The 13,052-nt window shown below is 34.3% G+C and overlaps 1 protein-coding gene across 2 annotated transcripts in view; it reads right to left on the bottom strand.

The window, feature by feature from the left end:
• The window catches only part of CSMD1 (CUB and Sushi multiple domains 1), a 1,104,383-nt gene that overhangs the window by 184,307 nt on the left and 907,024 nt on the right, over window positions 1–13,052 (bottom strand). For both annotated transcript variants that reach the window (XM_014948981.1, XM_014948982.1), the window contains exons 26-29: window positions 12,217–12,419; window positions 5,588–5,779; window positions 2,203–2,341; window positions 209–396 (exon numbers count right to left, since the gene is read on the bottom strand). In XM_014948981.1, coding sequence (XP_014804467.1) covers window positions 209–396; window positions 2,203–2,341; window positions 5,588–5,779; window positions 12,217–12,419 — 722 coding nt within the window. The remainder of the gene's footprint in view (window positions 1–208; window positions 397–2,202; window positions 2,342–5,587; window positions 5,780–12,216; window positions 12,420–13,052) is intronic.

Here is a 13,052-nt window from a genome sequence, read left to right as displayed (position 1 = left end):
TTAATAAACAGTCAGCATAACACATTCTCTGGTTAGTGATAGGTACCCTCAAGAAAGTGTAAAATAGTTTTTAAAACCTACATCAATGCAAAAATATCTTTGGCAGTTCATTATGAGTACATCTAGAAGTAAACAGATTTGAGTCTCAATAAATACTAATAACATTTCCTTCCCTTTATGTTTCAATAGATTATGGTAAGAACAGTACCTTTATAGTCAATGGCAAATCCTGACATGCCAACAGAAGCATCACTGCGAAAAGCCAGAAACAGACTGTTACCACTGCTCTCTATTCTTTCAGGAGCCTGTGAGCCTTGAAAACTGCCAATTAGAGGACTGTTGGAATCTTCCCCTTCATAAATATGTAGAAAATCATAACTGGGTTCCATATTGAAGCTGAAAATAAGGGAAAAAGAGAATTAAGTCTTCATTTCTTTTTTATGAGTTAAATGCTACTGTCACTTCGGCTGCCAATCTTCTGTCTAACACATTTTCTACTCCAGAAATAAAAGTACTTTTAAACATGATTCACAATGAAAATTTACTAACTTTCAATGGAGTTCTCTTTACCAGTGATTTCAACACTTTCAGCTTTCCAAATTTTCTACTATCAGGCCATCATGCGGGCTCTGTCTACAGACAATGGAAAAGAAGCAAATCCTCCCACCTATTTTGAGAACTCTTCTCAGGATGGAACGAACCACCTGCTGCAGAAAGGCTGCTTCTTACCAATGACCACAGGAATGATCCAGACAACTACCTTAATTTAAAAGTCCAGCTTTTAATTGGCTAAACTGGATGATATTAAATCCATCTATTACAAACATAAATTCACTGTTTTCGAAACAAGATGCTTTCGAATGGGCAGACCACTATCCTGGAACTTGCCTTTGTTCATACCCAAATTATATTGGAGAATTACGATAAATTAAAGTGAATTCTTATTCTCACTAAACCTTCAATGCTATGCCATATTTTATTACATTTATATGTTTATACAAAACAATTATGAAAATACTATGAATGGAATGTCTTTCAGAAGAATTTAATTGAGATGAGTTCTGAGACAACATAGAGATAAAAACACAGGCATTTATATCAGAAATTTATACAGAGCTGGATAAAAGACTAGGAAGACTGAAGAAAATATAAGAAAAGTAAAACTACATTAAAAAAGCAGAGAAGGACTCAGCCAAGTGAGTGGATTTTTTTCTTTCTAATAATGTTTGTAAAACTAACTAAATAAATATTCAGCTTTTTTTGTGTAGTGGTCAGCTGTTTTTCTCTCTATTACACCATATAGTACCGTTAGATAAACTTTTTAAAATCAAGACAAAACAGAACAAAAATTTATTAAAAAACACATTGCAGTTAGTCAACAAAAGAATCTAGGGGGGTTTGTTTTGGTGGGTGCAAATATTACACAGCAAAATTCTGAACATGCCATCATATCTTCCAAAAAGAATCAGAATTAATCACCATCCCATGAAGTCAACAGCAATGTTACCATTCTTAGCTTACAAATCACCCTTAGGACAGAGAATCAAAAAAAGAAATAAATTTGCATTTGCATCCATACATATAGCAGGCAAGATGAGTATATAGGCCTGATTCAAATAGAAATGATAACTTGAACACATGGATATGAGTATATCTCTGAACTTCAATTTGTGTTAAAAATGCAAAAAATATAGGTTGATGATGGAACAATGAGTAAATAAAACTTTGTAAAATTATGAGACAACATTATCTAGACATGTTTTGTCTCTTAAGTAGAACAATTTTTATAATCTGGTCTATGCGCTCTAAGCAAAATGTATTTTGCCCGTATTTGTAAAAAAACTTTAAGAACTGAGGTACAGACAGAGTTTCCACTACAGTAGACACATCAGTGTCTAATATAAGGTACAACAATGTAAATTAAGCATTTCTACAAGTTGACATCGCTTTTCAAGGATTTTAATTTCATAGGTCACAGAAAGTTTCGTTGATCAGGAATATATTTTATATCAAAAATGCCATATAACTATATTATTTTCTTTTACATTATTTGGAAGCAATGACATAGCACATATTAGATGTATACTCCAGGACTTAGCCAGAGAATATAATTAGAAGCTTTAAGAAGTGATAAATGATGCCATTTTTAGATCTGACATTTAAAAATCCTGTTAAACTGAGGCATTCATCTAGAAATGGTACCTTTTGAATATCAAGGCAATGACAAAGTCAGGGTTTACTTTTATTCTCCAGTCACATTCTTTCCCAGGAGGATAAGGCTGTGGATAGTTAGGTGATAAAATAACTCCTGCTGGGCCTGTCAGGTTTCCTCCACATGCAGCTGTCACAATGTAAAAAGAAATAAGAATATGGTCACAGATTCACAAGCATATATTAGCTGTTAAATAGGAGTAAAAGACTTTTAGGTTGGCCAAAAATAATAATTATTAAAAATAAAAACAAAGCTTTCCTACTTCCAGCTAGCAAACATTGTTATATTTTACTTTAAAAAACTGAGCTCTGTTCCCATTCAAAAGAACTACAGCAAAATCTCTCTGTAAAGGAATAAAAATGTGAAGTTAAATAAGTCCTATTTAACTCGCTGTTACCTAATCCCATCTCTAGCAAGCTGAAGTGTTTCTTATGTACTGGAAGTACTTCAAGAGCTGAGAAAGCTCAATAGCAGGATTCAGGATGCAGTTTCTTTTGACCGTAAATGTAAAACAAAAAAGTTCCATTCACTCAGTAAAGGTATTACTATTATTACAGAGACAATTCTGCCCCTCTACTCTGCTCTTGTGAGACCCCACCTGGAGTACTGTGTGCACCTCTGGGGCCCCCAACATAAGAAGGACATAGACCTGTCAGAGCAAGTCCAGAGGAGGGCCACAAAGATGGTCAGAGGGCTGGCAGCTCTCCTCTGAAGGCAGGTTGAGAGAGTTGGGGTTGTTAAGCCTGGAGAAGAGAAGGCTCAGGGAGAACTTATAGCAGCCTTCAGTACCTAAAGGGGAAAGGGGCTCTTTTAACAAGGATCTGTAGTTACAGGACAAGGGCAATGGTTTTAAACTGAAAGAAGGTAAATTTAGATTAGATGTTAGGAAGAAATTCTTTACTGTGTGAGTGGTGAAACACTGGAACAGGTTGCCCAGAGAAGTTGTGGATGCCCCATCCCTGGAAGTGTTCAAGGCCAGGCTGGATGGGGCTTTGAGCAACCTGGTCTGATGGGAGGTGTCCCTGCCCAGGGCAGGGGGGTTGGAACTCGATGATCTTTAAGGTCCTTCCAATTCTAACTATTCTGTTTCTATAACTCTATGATTACCCAAAACCAAAAAATAAATACATTCATTTTTTTATGATAAATTGAAGGTTACTTTTAAACAGACAAGGAATTCTACTTCCAAAGATGACAATCACATAGGAGTCTAACTAAAAAGTACAGTAGTCAACATGGGCTGCGCAAAGGCACGCAGACTGATAGGAAGACACCTGTAGTGCAAAACAGTTGGTACCAAGGATTTGGAATCTGCATTAAAATTTCAGACCATTTCTAGTCTGGTCCAATGGGCTGAATACTCACTAGTAGTTGGAATAAATCAGAGGTACTCCACACAATGGAGTACAATGCAAAACATCTTGCAGTTTAATTTCATTCAAAAGCCCCAAGAAAATTCAAAATAATGAACTAAAGCATGAGCAAGAAAATTTACTCGGAAAACATCTTCCTAACCCAAATGAAAACATTAATGAAGACATTCCTCTTATAGTATCTATGAAAACAAACTAAACTTTTTCCACCCCCCTCCATTACTTATTTATTCGTATGTTTATTTAAACATTTAGTATATTTATGTATCTTGGGTTTTTTACGTCTGTAGTTTTGGTAGTTTAGTCATTATTTTTGATCCAGGATGTGGGACTTGTGATTTGTTTTTTTCCCATTTTTTGTTGTTGGTTTTTTTATTCACAAATAATGGTACCAGGAAGTGATTCACATGTTCCTTACATGTGCTGATGACTCAGTCAGAAATTACCATGATCAAAACTATTAAGTACAAATAGAGCAGAAAAAAGTAAGTAATCAGGAAAGTTAGTCGTACAATGTTCAGAGTACTAAGTATTACAGTTACTAAATAGAAATATTTTTTTCATTTGTAAGTCAGCATACTGGAATAAGGACTTTATGGTAATTTTTAAAATGACATATAATGGTTTTAAAGAACCCTTAAGTTATCTAATATTGCCATGTCTGCAATAAAGATTACTTTAACCTACTTTCCCCTTCAAAGTCACCTTGATTATATGGAAGAATACAATATGTATCTACTTTTTGCCCAAAGGTACTCTTTCTTTCCCTCTTCATATCCTTTTGTTTTTTTTTTACCAGACTATAAAGAAATACAGAGTGATTATAATTGACATTTAAAAAAACAGTGTGACTTTTCTAAAACTTTAGGCACCTTGGGCATCACGTCTTTAATTTTTTAATTAAAAAAAATTGAATTAGTGAATAATCCTAGTATGTTTAATATACATTTTCATACTCTTATTTATACATTGCACACAAAGTATCCAGAAGACAATTTTCAGGTTATACACTGCTCCAGTTCTGTTAGATGACATGGAGTTAGAGCCATCATCCTGAATCCTTTCCAGTATTTTCGAGATATAAGTAAACACTTTAGAGAAACTGAGGGATCGCAGTTAGGGGATTTAATGTTTTGGAACGGGTATCTCCAAAATGGCTTGTAGAAAGAAAAAGCATTATGCTTATTCCAGTGCTATTAAAACATATTGTATATGGTTTGGGGATCATTAAAATAAGTCTTCATTTAATTATAAATCAATAGGCAACAAAATCATAAAGATTTTAAAAACTGCTATACCTAGCAGATAATTTTTCACAGATGTTGATTAACTCAAATCTTAGAAGAGAGACACTGATGACCTTAAAACAGATTTCAGCAAGACTTCTACACCTGTAATTATTAGTCTGCTAACCAGAATCTCAGAGAAACTAGGCCATATAGGACTACAGAACCAAGAATCAAAACTTGTTTCAAAGAATGAAGATCTCCCACCCCCTCCTGGTGTTATGGAAATATATCTAATTTCTTTCAACTGCATTGTCAGTTGGACTCCCTTCTCTGCATCTACCTTTCCCAATAAGCATTTTCCTTCAGAAAAAATACCTTTAGCTTCCTAAGGATTGCTCAGAATGGGTATTTAATCTATAAGAGAATTCAGAAATTTTTCAGAATAAATAATGGACTGTAGCTTATGTAACTAAATTATTATGTAGAAGACTATTCGAGTGAGAACATTTAAAAGGGATTTTTTTTTACCTGAATCACTTCTTCCATTTAATTATTTCTATTAAACTTATATAAAGTTTAAAGAACAGATAGAGTGAAAATTACATCCAAAAATAATGCTAATCTTGAGAACAAGGCTGTCAGTAATCATAAGTACGAAATGACTGGGTTCTGCAAAGATCATCGCTCCAGCATGAGCACCATATGCCCAAGAGTTGAAAAAGAAATCTGATCTATATTAGTCTTACACAGAGACTAACATTTCATCTTATTACCTATGCATGTAGGAGGATCAGGTTGCCAGAAGAATCGGTTATTCAGCTGCACACATGTTATTTTAGCCTGTCCTTGAAGTTGATAGCCAGGGTCACATTGAAAGGTGGTAGTGTCTCCAGGCTCCCTGCTGTCTCCGTATCTAGTGCCATTCTGTGGTGTTCCAGGATCATTACAGGTTGATGCAATAGAAGCTGTAAGGGAATGAAGAAATAAAAGCTTTAAGGTGTAGATACTAAACATTCATCATTAAAAGCAAAATATTTTTAGAAAAGCATTCAACCCATAGGCAATATTGTTTACTCAACAGTTAATATAAGAAGGCAGAACAATCGGTAAAACCAGTAATCATCCAAAAACTGGATACACAAATGTACATCCACTGGAAGATGCTAGGTCTCTTCTACTGGCTTCAGGTATTCAACATCCTGAGTTGCAGTAAACATTGCAATCTTCCCAAGGAAAGAAGGTCCTGTCTCTGGAGGCTACTGTCCCCAAATCACTGAACTGTACTCCGTTTCCTACCACTTTCAGCTGTTCCACCCAAACATGTCTTTTTCAAAGAACTTACCACAATTGTGAGCAGAAGCCAAAATAAGAAGTCACAAACCCAGAGTCACAATCACCATTAATGATACTGGTGTGTATCTACAAGGAAGTCCTTATTACTTATCATATCTGGCTGTGCAGTTCTCCAACATTCTCTGGGAAAGCGGTGATTATGTCTTTCTGTATTTTGAGCAGTATGTAGCACTTCAAGTACTTGAGTTTTAGGGCAACATTACAAATTACAGGCAAAAAAAAAAAGACTAAGAACATTAAAAAAATGATTTTGTTAGCTCATTTCAAATGGTAAAACCCAAAGGCTTTCATAAGATAAAAGAGCTCCATCACTACCATTACTATGCAACCTTTGTGACCATAATGTGCAGGTAATCCATTTTCTGTGTTAATAACTGCATCTACTCCTTTCACCCACACCTAAAGAGTATACCACTATAAGAAACAGCAGAAGCAACTAAACATTTGCAAAATGCAAACAGTTATCAAGTTGTACAACTGAAAAACTCTTTTTTTTTTTTTTTCCTGTGTTGTAAATTTGCGGGAGAAAGGAAGGTTGAAAAAATAATAAGCAAAATGAGAAACAAACATTTTGGATTAGTAAAATGGTTTTGTGCATGTTCTAGCAAATAGGTAGTCACTTAGACAAATCACAGGAACTGTAAAATATCCTTATATAAGAATTAATGGTTTATGATAATTAACACACTACAAATGCAGGAGTTCTGTTTAACGTTTTATTTGTCGTAATATTTTGGCTTTGTTTCCATTCCCAAATAGTATCTCTCATACCTTGGGATGGTTACCATATAGACATAAAGTAAAAGACATGGCAGGTTTTTTAACAGTGGTGGACTTTTCTCCACCAGAATTTATAAGCATCAATCTAAGAATTAAAGTAATAGCTGTCACTACTAATGAGTACTGTGTAAGCACTCCCCAGGCACCACTCTGACAATCTACCTGACATCCCATATTAGTGTAGTTTACTAAATGTATACTTGGCCACAGGGGAAGGAAAGCATAGTCATGACCTCAGAGAAGTTATTTCTTATTTGACAGACAATAACAGCTCTAAAAAATGGTTCAGTATAGCACATATATGTTAAAGAATCATAATTCTTTCAAGTATATGACGATAAGCTCATCTCTGCCATTAGCATACTTTTTTAAAAAAAGTCTCAGAATATCTTAATTTTCTCCTTAAACAGTTACGCAACATAATATCTCAGCAAACATCTTTCCCAATTTGACTGTTTCAAGTATGCACCAATTATAAAGGACTTATGCCTTTAAATATTCATTTCATTGTTTATCTCAATTTCTTACATACAGAGTTTTAGATTTTAAAAACAATGACAGATGTTTAATAAGCACCAAAATGTTCTTTACACTTTTGTTCTTGCAGTCTCGGAAGTTATTTTAGGTATTGGAAACTAACAACCTTTTTATCATACCAAATGCACTTGATCCTAATTAAACAGAACACCAGCCATTTAAGCTCTGATGTGTCATCTAGTAAAGTGAACATTTAGACAGACTGTCAACTTTTCAACTTGTCTCCTTTCCAAGTTATTTTACTTCTCAATATTCCCAAGAGGTTCTTTAACTGCACAAAAATTACCAGTCTACTATTCCTTCATTTGGTATCGTGCAAACATCTACAGGGTATAGAAGTTATATGTATAGACAAATAATCCAGATATTAAAAATCACTAGTTCTTCTGTCATCATTCTTCTTTTATAACAGGCCCTTTTCTTCTCAGTTAATATCTAGCTTACACACTTATGAGGAAGGCCATGCTCATGCTGTAACATTGCCATATGCAATTTTTAAAAAGACCTAAGGAATTCAGAAACTTGAAGCTGAACACAATTAAAACATATATGCTGTGAAGCAGGGTAAGCAATAACTACATTTTAAACTTAAGGATACTAAATCAAACCAAATTCCATAGCTAGAATTTTTTAGAAATGACTGAAAAAAATAGGTGCCTAAAATTTCAGAGCCAGGAGAAGGGATTTGAATTCTTTTAAGCTGGGAAAGAACTAAATTGCTGCTTCTCAGTTCTCGCACACGTGTTCTACGCAGTAAACTACATGATACTCAGCGGGTTATAGAGTAACAGTCTGTACAGGCTTCCCATCTCCTACTGGCTCATCTGCTCAGAGCGGAACAGGCTTCTGCGTACAATAAAGGCGGACCTAGAGGTAGGTGCCAAAAGAATGGGCAGCTGGAAAAACCACAGATTGCTAGGGAGTTTTCAGACCTCCATATGTTGGCAGCCACTGTGTTAAGGCTTATTGTTTTTAAATTAATAATCTTCAAGAATCCCATTTTAGACCTTATTTTGGATTTGGTCCCCAAATTACATTTTTGAAATTGATTAAAAACTTCACTGAAAATCAATAGGAGACTGCTTTTGAGAATACGACACACTGTGTATTTGTGTGTCTGTAGCCTTGTGAGCAATATGCTAGATTTGTGCCTAATTTATCTTTCACCTGAAGGACACTTCTTTTTTTTATCAGTTTGTTTAGCCTGTAATCCATTGTAGCTCAAGAAAAAAAATACATCACCTTCATCAGTATCGATTTCACTGTGTCGATGGCAAACAATCCTGTAAGCCATTGCCTGTAGTGTTGTGCTGCAGAGACTATTTTTTCTATTCCACATGGTTATAAAAATAGTAAAGACTTCTCAGGAGCCAGACTTGCAAATTGCAGGCCACACACAAGCTTCCTGTATTTAGTGCATTACGCTTGCATAAGAGGTTGAGAAGGATTTTGACATATCAAAGCTGAGACATTGTATGTAGGATTTGCAGTGTTTTCAGAATGATAAACCTTTCCAAATGTGAAAAAAATAGGTTTTGCTCACTAAAAAGTATCTCATGTAATACAGGTAAATGTAAAGACTAAGAACTGTGCACATTAGCATCAAGCACTTATTTAAATATTTTATATTGTCCAAAAATGTAAAGAAAAAAGAAAGCGATGTGCTAATGCAGCCTCTTTCATTAAGTTTGAAGTACAAAAGCTCACAAGTTTAGAGCTAACCATCAAAGTAACCTATAAGCTTCATTTTCTCTTAGTTCCACAGGAACCAAATTAGGAACTTCTGCCCCCTGTGAGGCTGAAGATGCCTTGCCCAGGCCATGGATTAGATGATGGATAGGAACGCTATGACAGTTTCATTCTGTTTCATCTCAAATGGAAGCTTGAGATACAGTCTATGTTAGTATAACTAGACCTATAGTTCATAAAAAGAAAGAGGCGACTCTAAAGGGAAATATATCCTGTTCCCCTTAGACACGTAGGACAGAATTACTTCTTTTTTAGGGCTAATTTTGGTAAGAAGTTTTTGCTGCCAGTAACTTTGTTTCTTTGCCATAAAGAAGGCAAATACCAAATTTGCTATCCCCTTCTTGTGTTCACTTCTTGTACAGTGATCAGAAAGAGTTGGTTGACTTCCCTGGCTTGTAATACATAGTTTAAATGTATTTAACCCCCAGAGTAAAGGTCAATTTTGTACAGTGAACTCCATTTTTTGTCCTTTTATGCATGATTAAATGGTAATTAAGTTTTAATGAAAAGCATTAGGCTGATTACAATTAACATAATCACTCTTGTCAGTTCATGTCCTCACGTTCTATATGGTGAGCTGAGTAGGCAAGGCACTTTTAATAGTGTTCGAATATTTTGTAAGCTTCAGCCACTTATATTTTCCCATTAAAAATACCTTTAATTACATTTACAATCAACAGTAAATCATTTATTGGTGATATTTTCTGATCTACCTCATACTATCCTTTCGCAGCACCTATTGTTTAGGCAGATGCAATAAGGGCATCCTATAGTGCAAAGTATAGAAAATAATCAGCACATTCACAGCACAGTGAAACAAATTCTCCAGCTGAAGGTTAGCGCTTGTCTTTAAGTTGCTCGTTGGACCTAGTACTCTCAGATGTATACCCTTCCTATGACCCCATAATTGGATGTTCATTGCTATAGACACTCATCTCAATTTCATAATCCAATACAGAAGTTGCACGTGTAAGAGGTCCAGATTATTGAAGGTTTTCCAATCCTGTGCAATTCTGCACATGAAGTTTACTTCTTGGATTGTAATTAATATCTAAATAAAATATACTCATTAATGAATAGAACATTTGAAAAATCCTTCAAGTGACATAAAGACACAAAAAGAGCAGTAACTTTCATAGAACTTGTAATAAAACATCTACATCTTCTGCAACTACCAGAAAGAAAAAAGTTGAAGCAACTCAAGACGCTTTTATTCATTGAGTTTCAAACTACTATAGTAGTGAAGTTTCAATATTCCGGGCAGCTTTGCTATAAACTGGCGTATAGTTTGAACAGGTGATGAATACTAAAGCATGCAAAGTTCCTCACTTAGGCATAGATTAATTAGTTTAAATCCTTTGCAGATCAAGGCACAGAGTCTGCCCACTGTGTCTTAAGGAGACTAAATAAACTAAGGTCTGATTTTTAGATTAAATAATTTAACATTTACATTAACTTATTCCTTAAATCCTATTTTTCACTCTTTACAATTAAAAAATTAATAAAACATTCTGCTTGTCAAGTAGGATGAATGAAAGTTTAGTAACATTTTCCCTTTATTTGAGCTGAGGCATTCAGTTCTTCACCACTAATTCCAATTAATTCCAGTAAACCATACACTGCAATTGCCAGCATGATCACTGACTGCATCCATCAGATATTATACTAAGATGACAAAGTCAGTTCTTCACCCTTAAAGCATTAAATTGTGTTCTACTTCCTATAAGTTTCATTAACCGCTTAAATATTTTCATTCTTTCATAATTTGTATATAAACTTATAAACATTTTCAAATAATACAACACAAAATGTGTTTGCTCACCCTAACAGAGTAAAAAACCCCTTCATTTCCACAAATGTAAAATTTAACTTTTTTCAAACAACATATTATATAGCACACTAATTAGAAATTTTATAAATATTTATTCTTCTCTTTAATTCATTTTGAACACTTTTAAGTAGTTATCTTAGGGCTGATGACAGAGCTCTAAGGTTTGGGGGGGTACAACATTCAGAAAAATCAAGGAAAATTAATTAAACAGGTAAATATAAAATGCATTCTTTAGAGACCAGGAAGCCCCCGAAGTATATTTCCTCACGCAAATAATAATGACTGAAAGTTTATTAGTGCCCTTTACTTCTGAATGACAGCACCTACAGAGAAGAGTTTTTTTTAAATAATACTCCTACTCTCACATATTTTATTAATTCATAATTTTCCTATGTTCCTGAGCAAAAATACACTTACATACACTACATCTAGATGTATAAAAATGCAACAACTGAGCTCAAGACATTGATATAGTCTCCCTGCAGTCCTACCCTCAGTCTTTAATACTTCTGTCATAATATAGCAAAACTCCACATACTCGGTTTTACAATATTGATCACATACACAATGTATCGATCACAGCGCCTCTGGATAGGGAGACCCTTTCACTTTAGACCTGAAGATCAATTTCGTTAGTTTAATAGTAAATTTTGAAATGTATTTCAATATGGAAAGATATATTTTGTTCTTCAGTTTAATCATATACACAAAGAGTGGTTAAAGTCATATAAATGATGCATCATGCAACCAACCTTGTGAGAAAAAAAACCCCAAGCAACATAACGTATAAATGCAAAGTAATGTATCATTAGGTAGCACTGGTGGGAATGTTCAAACATATCCATGCAGAGGAAAACTTATGTATGTACAAACCCATTTTGACTGCTTAATAATGCTTATTAGATAATGCTAGGCATGTGGTTACTGTACAAAGCAAGGAATATGAAGACAAATGTTTAAAGCAAATCTAAAAATTCACCCTAGTCATAACTACTTGCAATATATAAAATAATTAAAATCTCTTGTAATGTAATCTATTTTTTTAAAGACTGAGGAAGTTGTGAGATGAGAAACAGTTCATATCTATAAGAATAATGTATATAAATAACATATATAATTACTGTATTTGAGATGAAAAAAATATTTACATACTTGAAAACTGAATGGAGAAGCCTGATTTGCTGATGAAGAAGTCACTGTCAAATTGTAATGTTAATGAGTTGAAAGTGCTGTGAATATCTTCTGGAAGGGCTGAACCACTCCATTCTTTCAGAAGTATGCTGCTTTCAACAGGTCCATCCCATACCTTCAGGATGTCATGAGCAACCTCAGTGTCAAAAACAATAAAATGCAGACTGGAAAGAGAAAGTAAGAGCACTGTACATTACCCATTAAACAAAACTCCAAGTAGTAATTCCCAAACTGTATTTAGTTTGGAGATGCTCTTCAGGACTGAGGAAGGGCTGGTGGTCCTGAAGAGCTATCCATTTTTCCTGTTGGATTAGCTCATCTTGTAAGAGAGATGCTATTCTGTTCTTTAAATAGCTGAATTACAGAAAACATCATTATAGGGCATACAGTACTAATTCTACAAATTAACTTCTTTTTATGACAGATATTTTAAGGGATCAGAACTATGATTTCATCAAAGATTTGCCCTCTTCATTCAAATAAGGATACCAAGAAAATTGATTGGCTTGAATTTCATGCAATTAAAAAAAAGCAGTAGCTACTGGAGAGTAGCATACATTGCACAGGGAATTCTGTAAGCATGACATTTCCTTTCCTATACAAAACCAGAAAACGTATTGTCCTATCTTTAGCTTATGTCAAATTTCATAACATATTGTATTATAATAGAATAATCTGTATTTATCTCCAGCTGAAGTACTACAATTAGAAAGGTGTTCAAGAATACTATGTTATTAGTCAAAATATGTAAATCAACTGCAAGTTCTGACTGTTTACATTTTAACATTGAAGAAATA

The sequence above is a fragment of the Calidris pugnax genome, unplaced genomic scaffold, assembly GCF_001431845.1.
Source record: "Calidris pugnax isolate Ruff unplaced genomic scaffold, ASM143184v1 scaffold141, whole genome shotgun sequence".
In the NCBI taxonomy this organism is placed as follows: domain Eukaryota; kingdom Metazoa; phylum Chordata; class Aves; order Charadriiformes; family Scolopacidae; genus Calidris; species Calidris pugnax.
The sequence above is the reverse complement of the archived record's forward strand: the minus strand, read 5'-3'. Positions and strand labels throughout refer to the sequence as shown.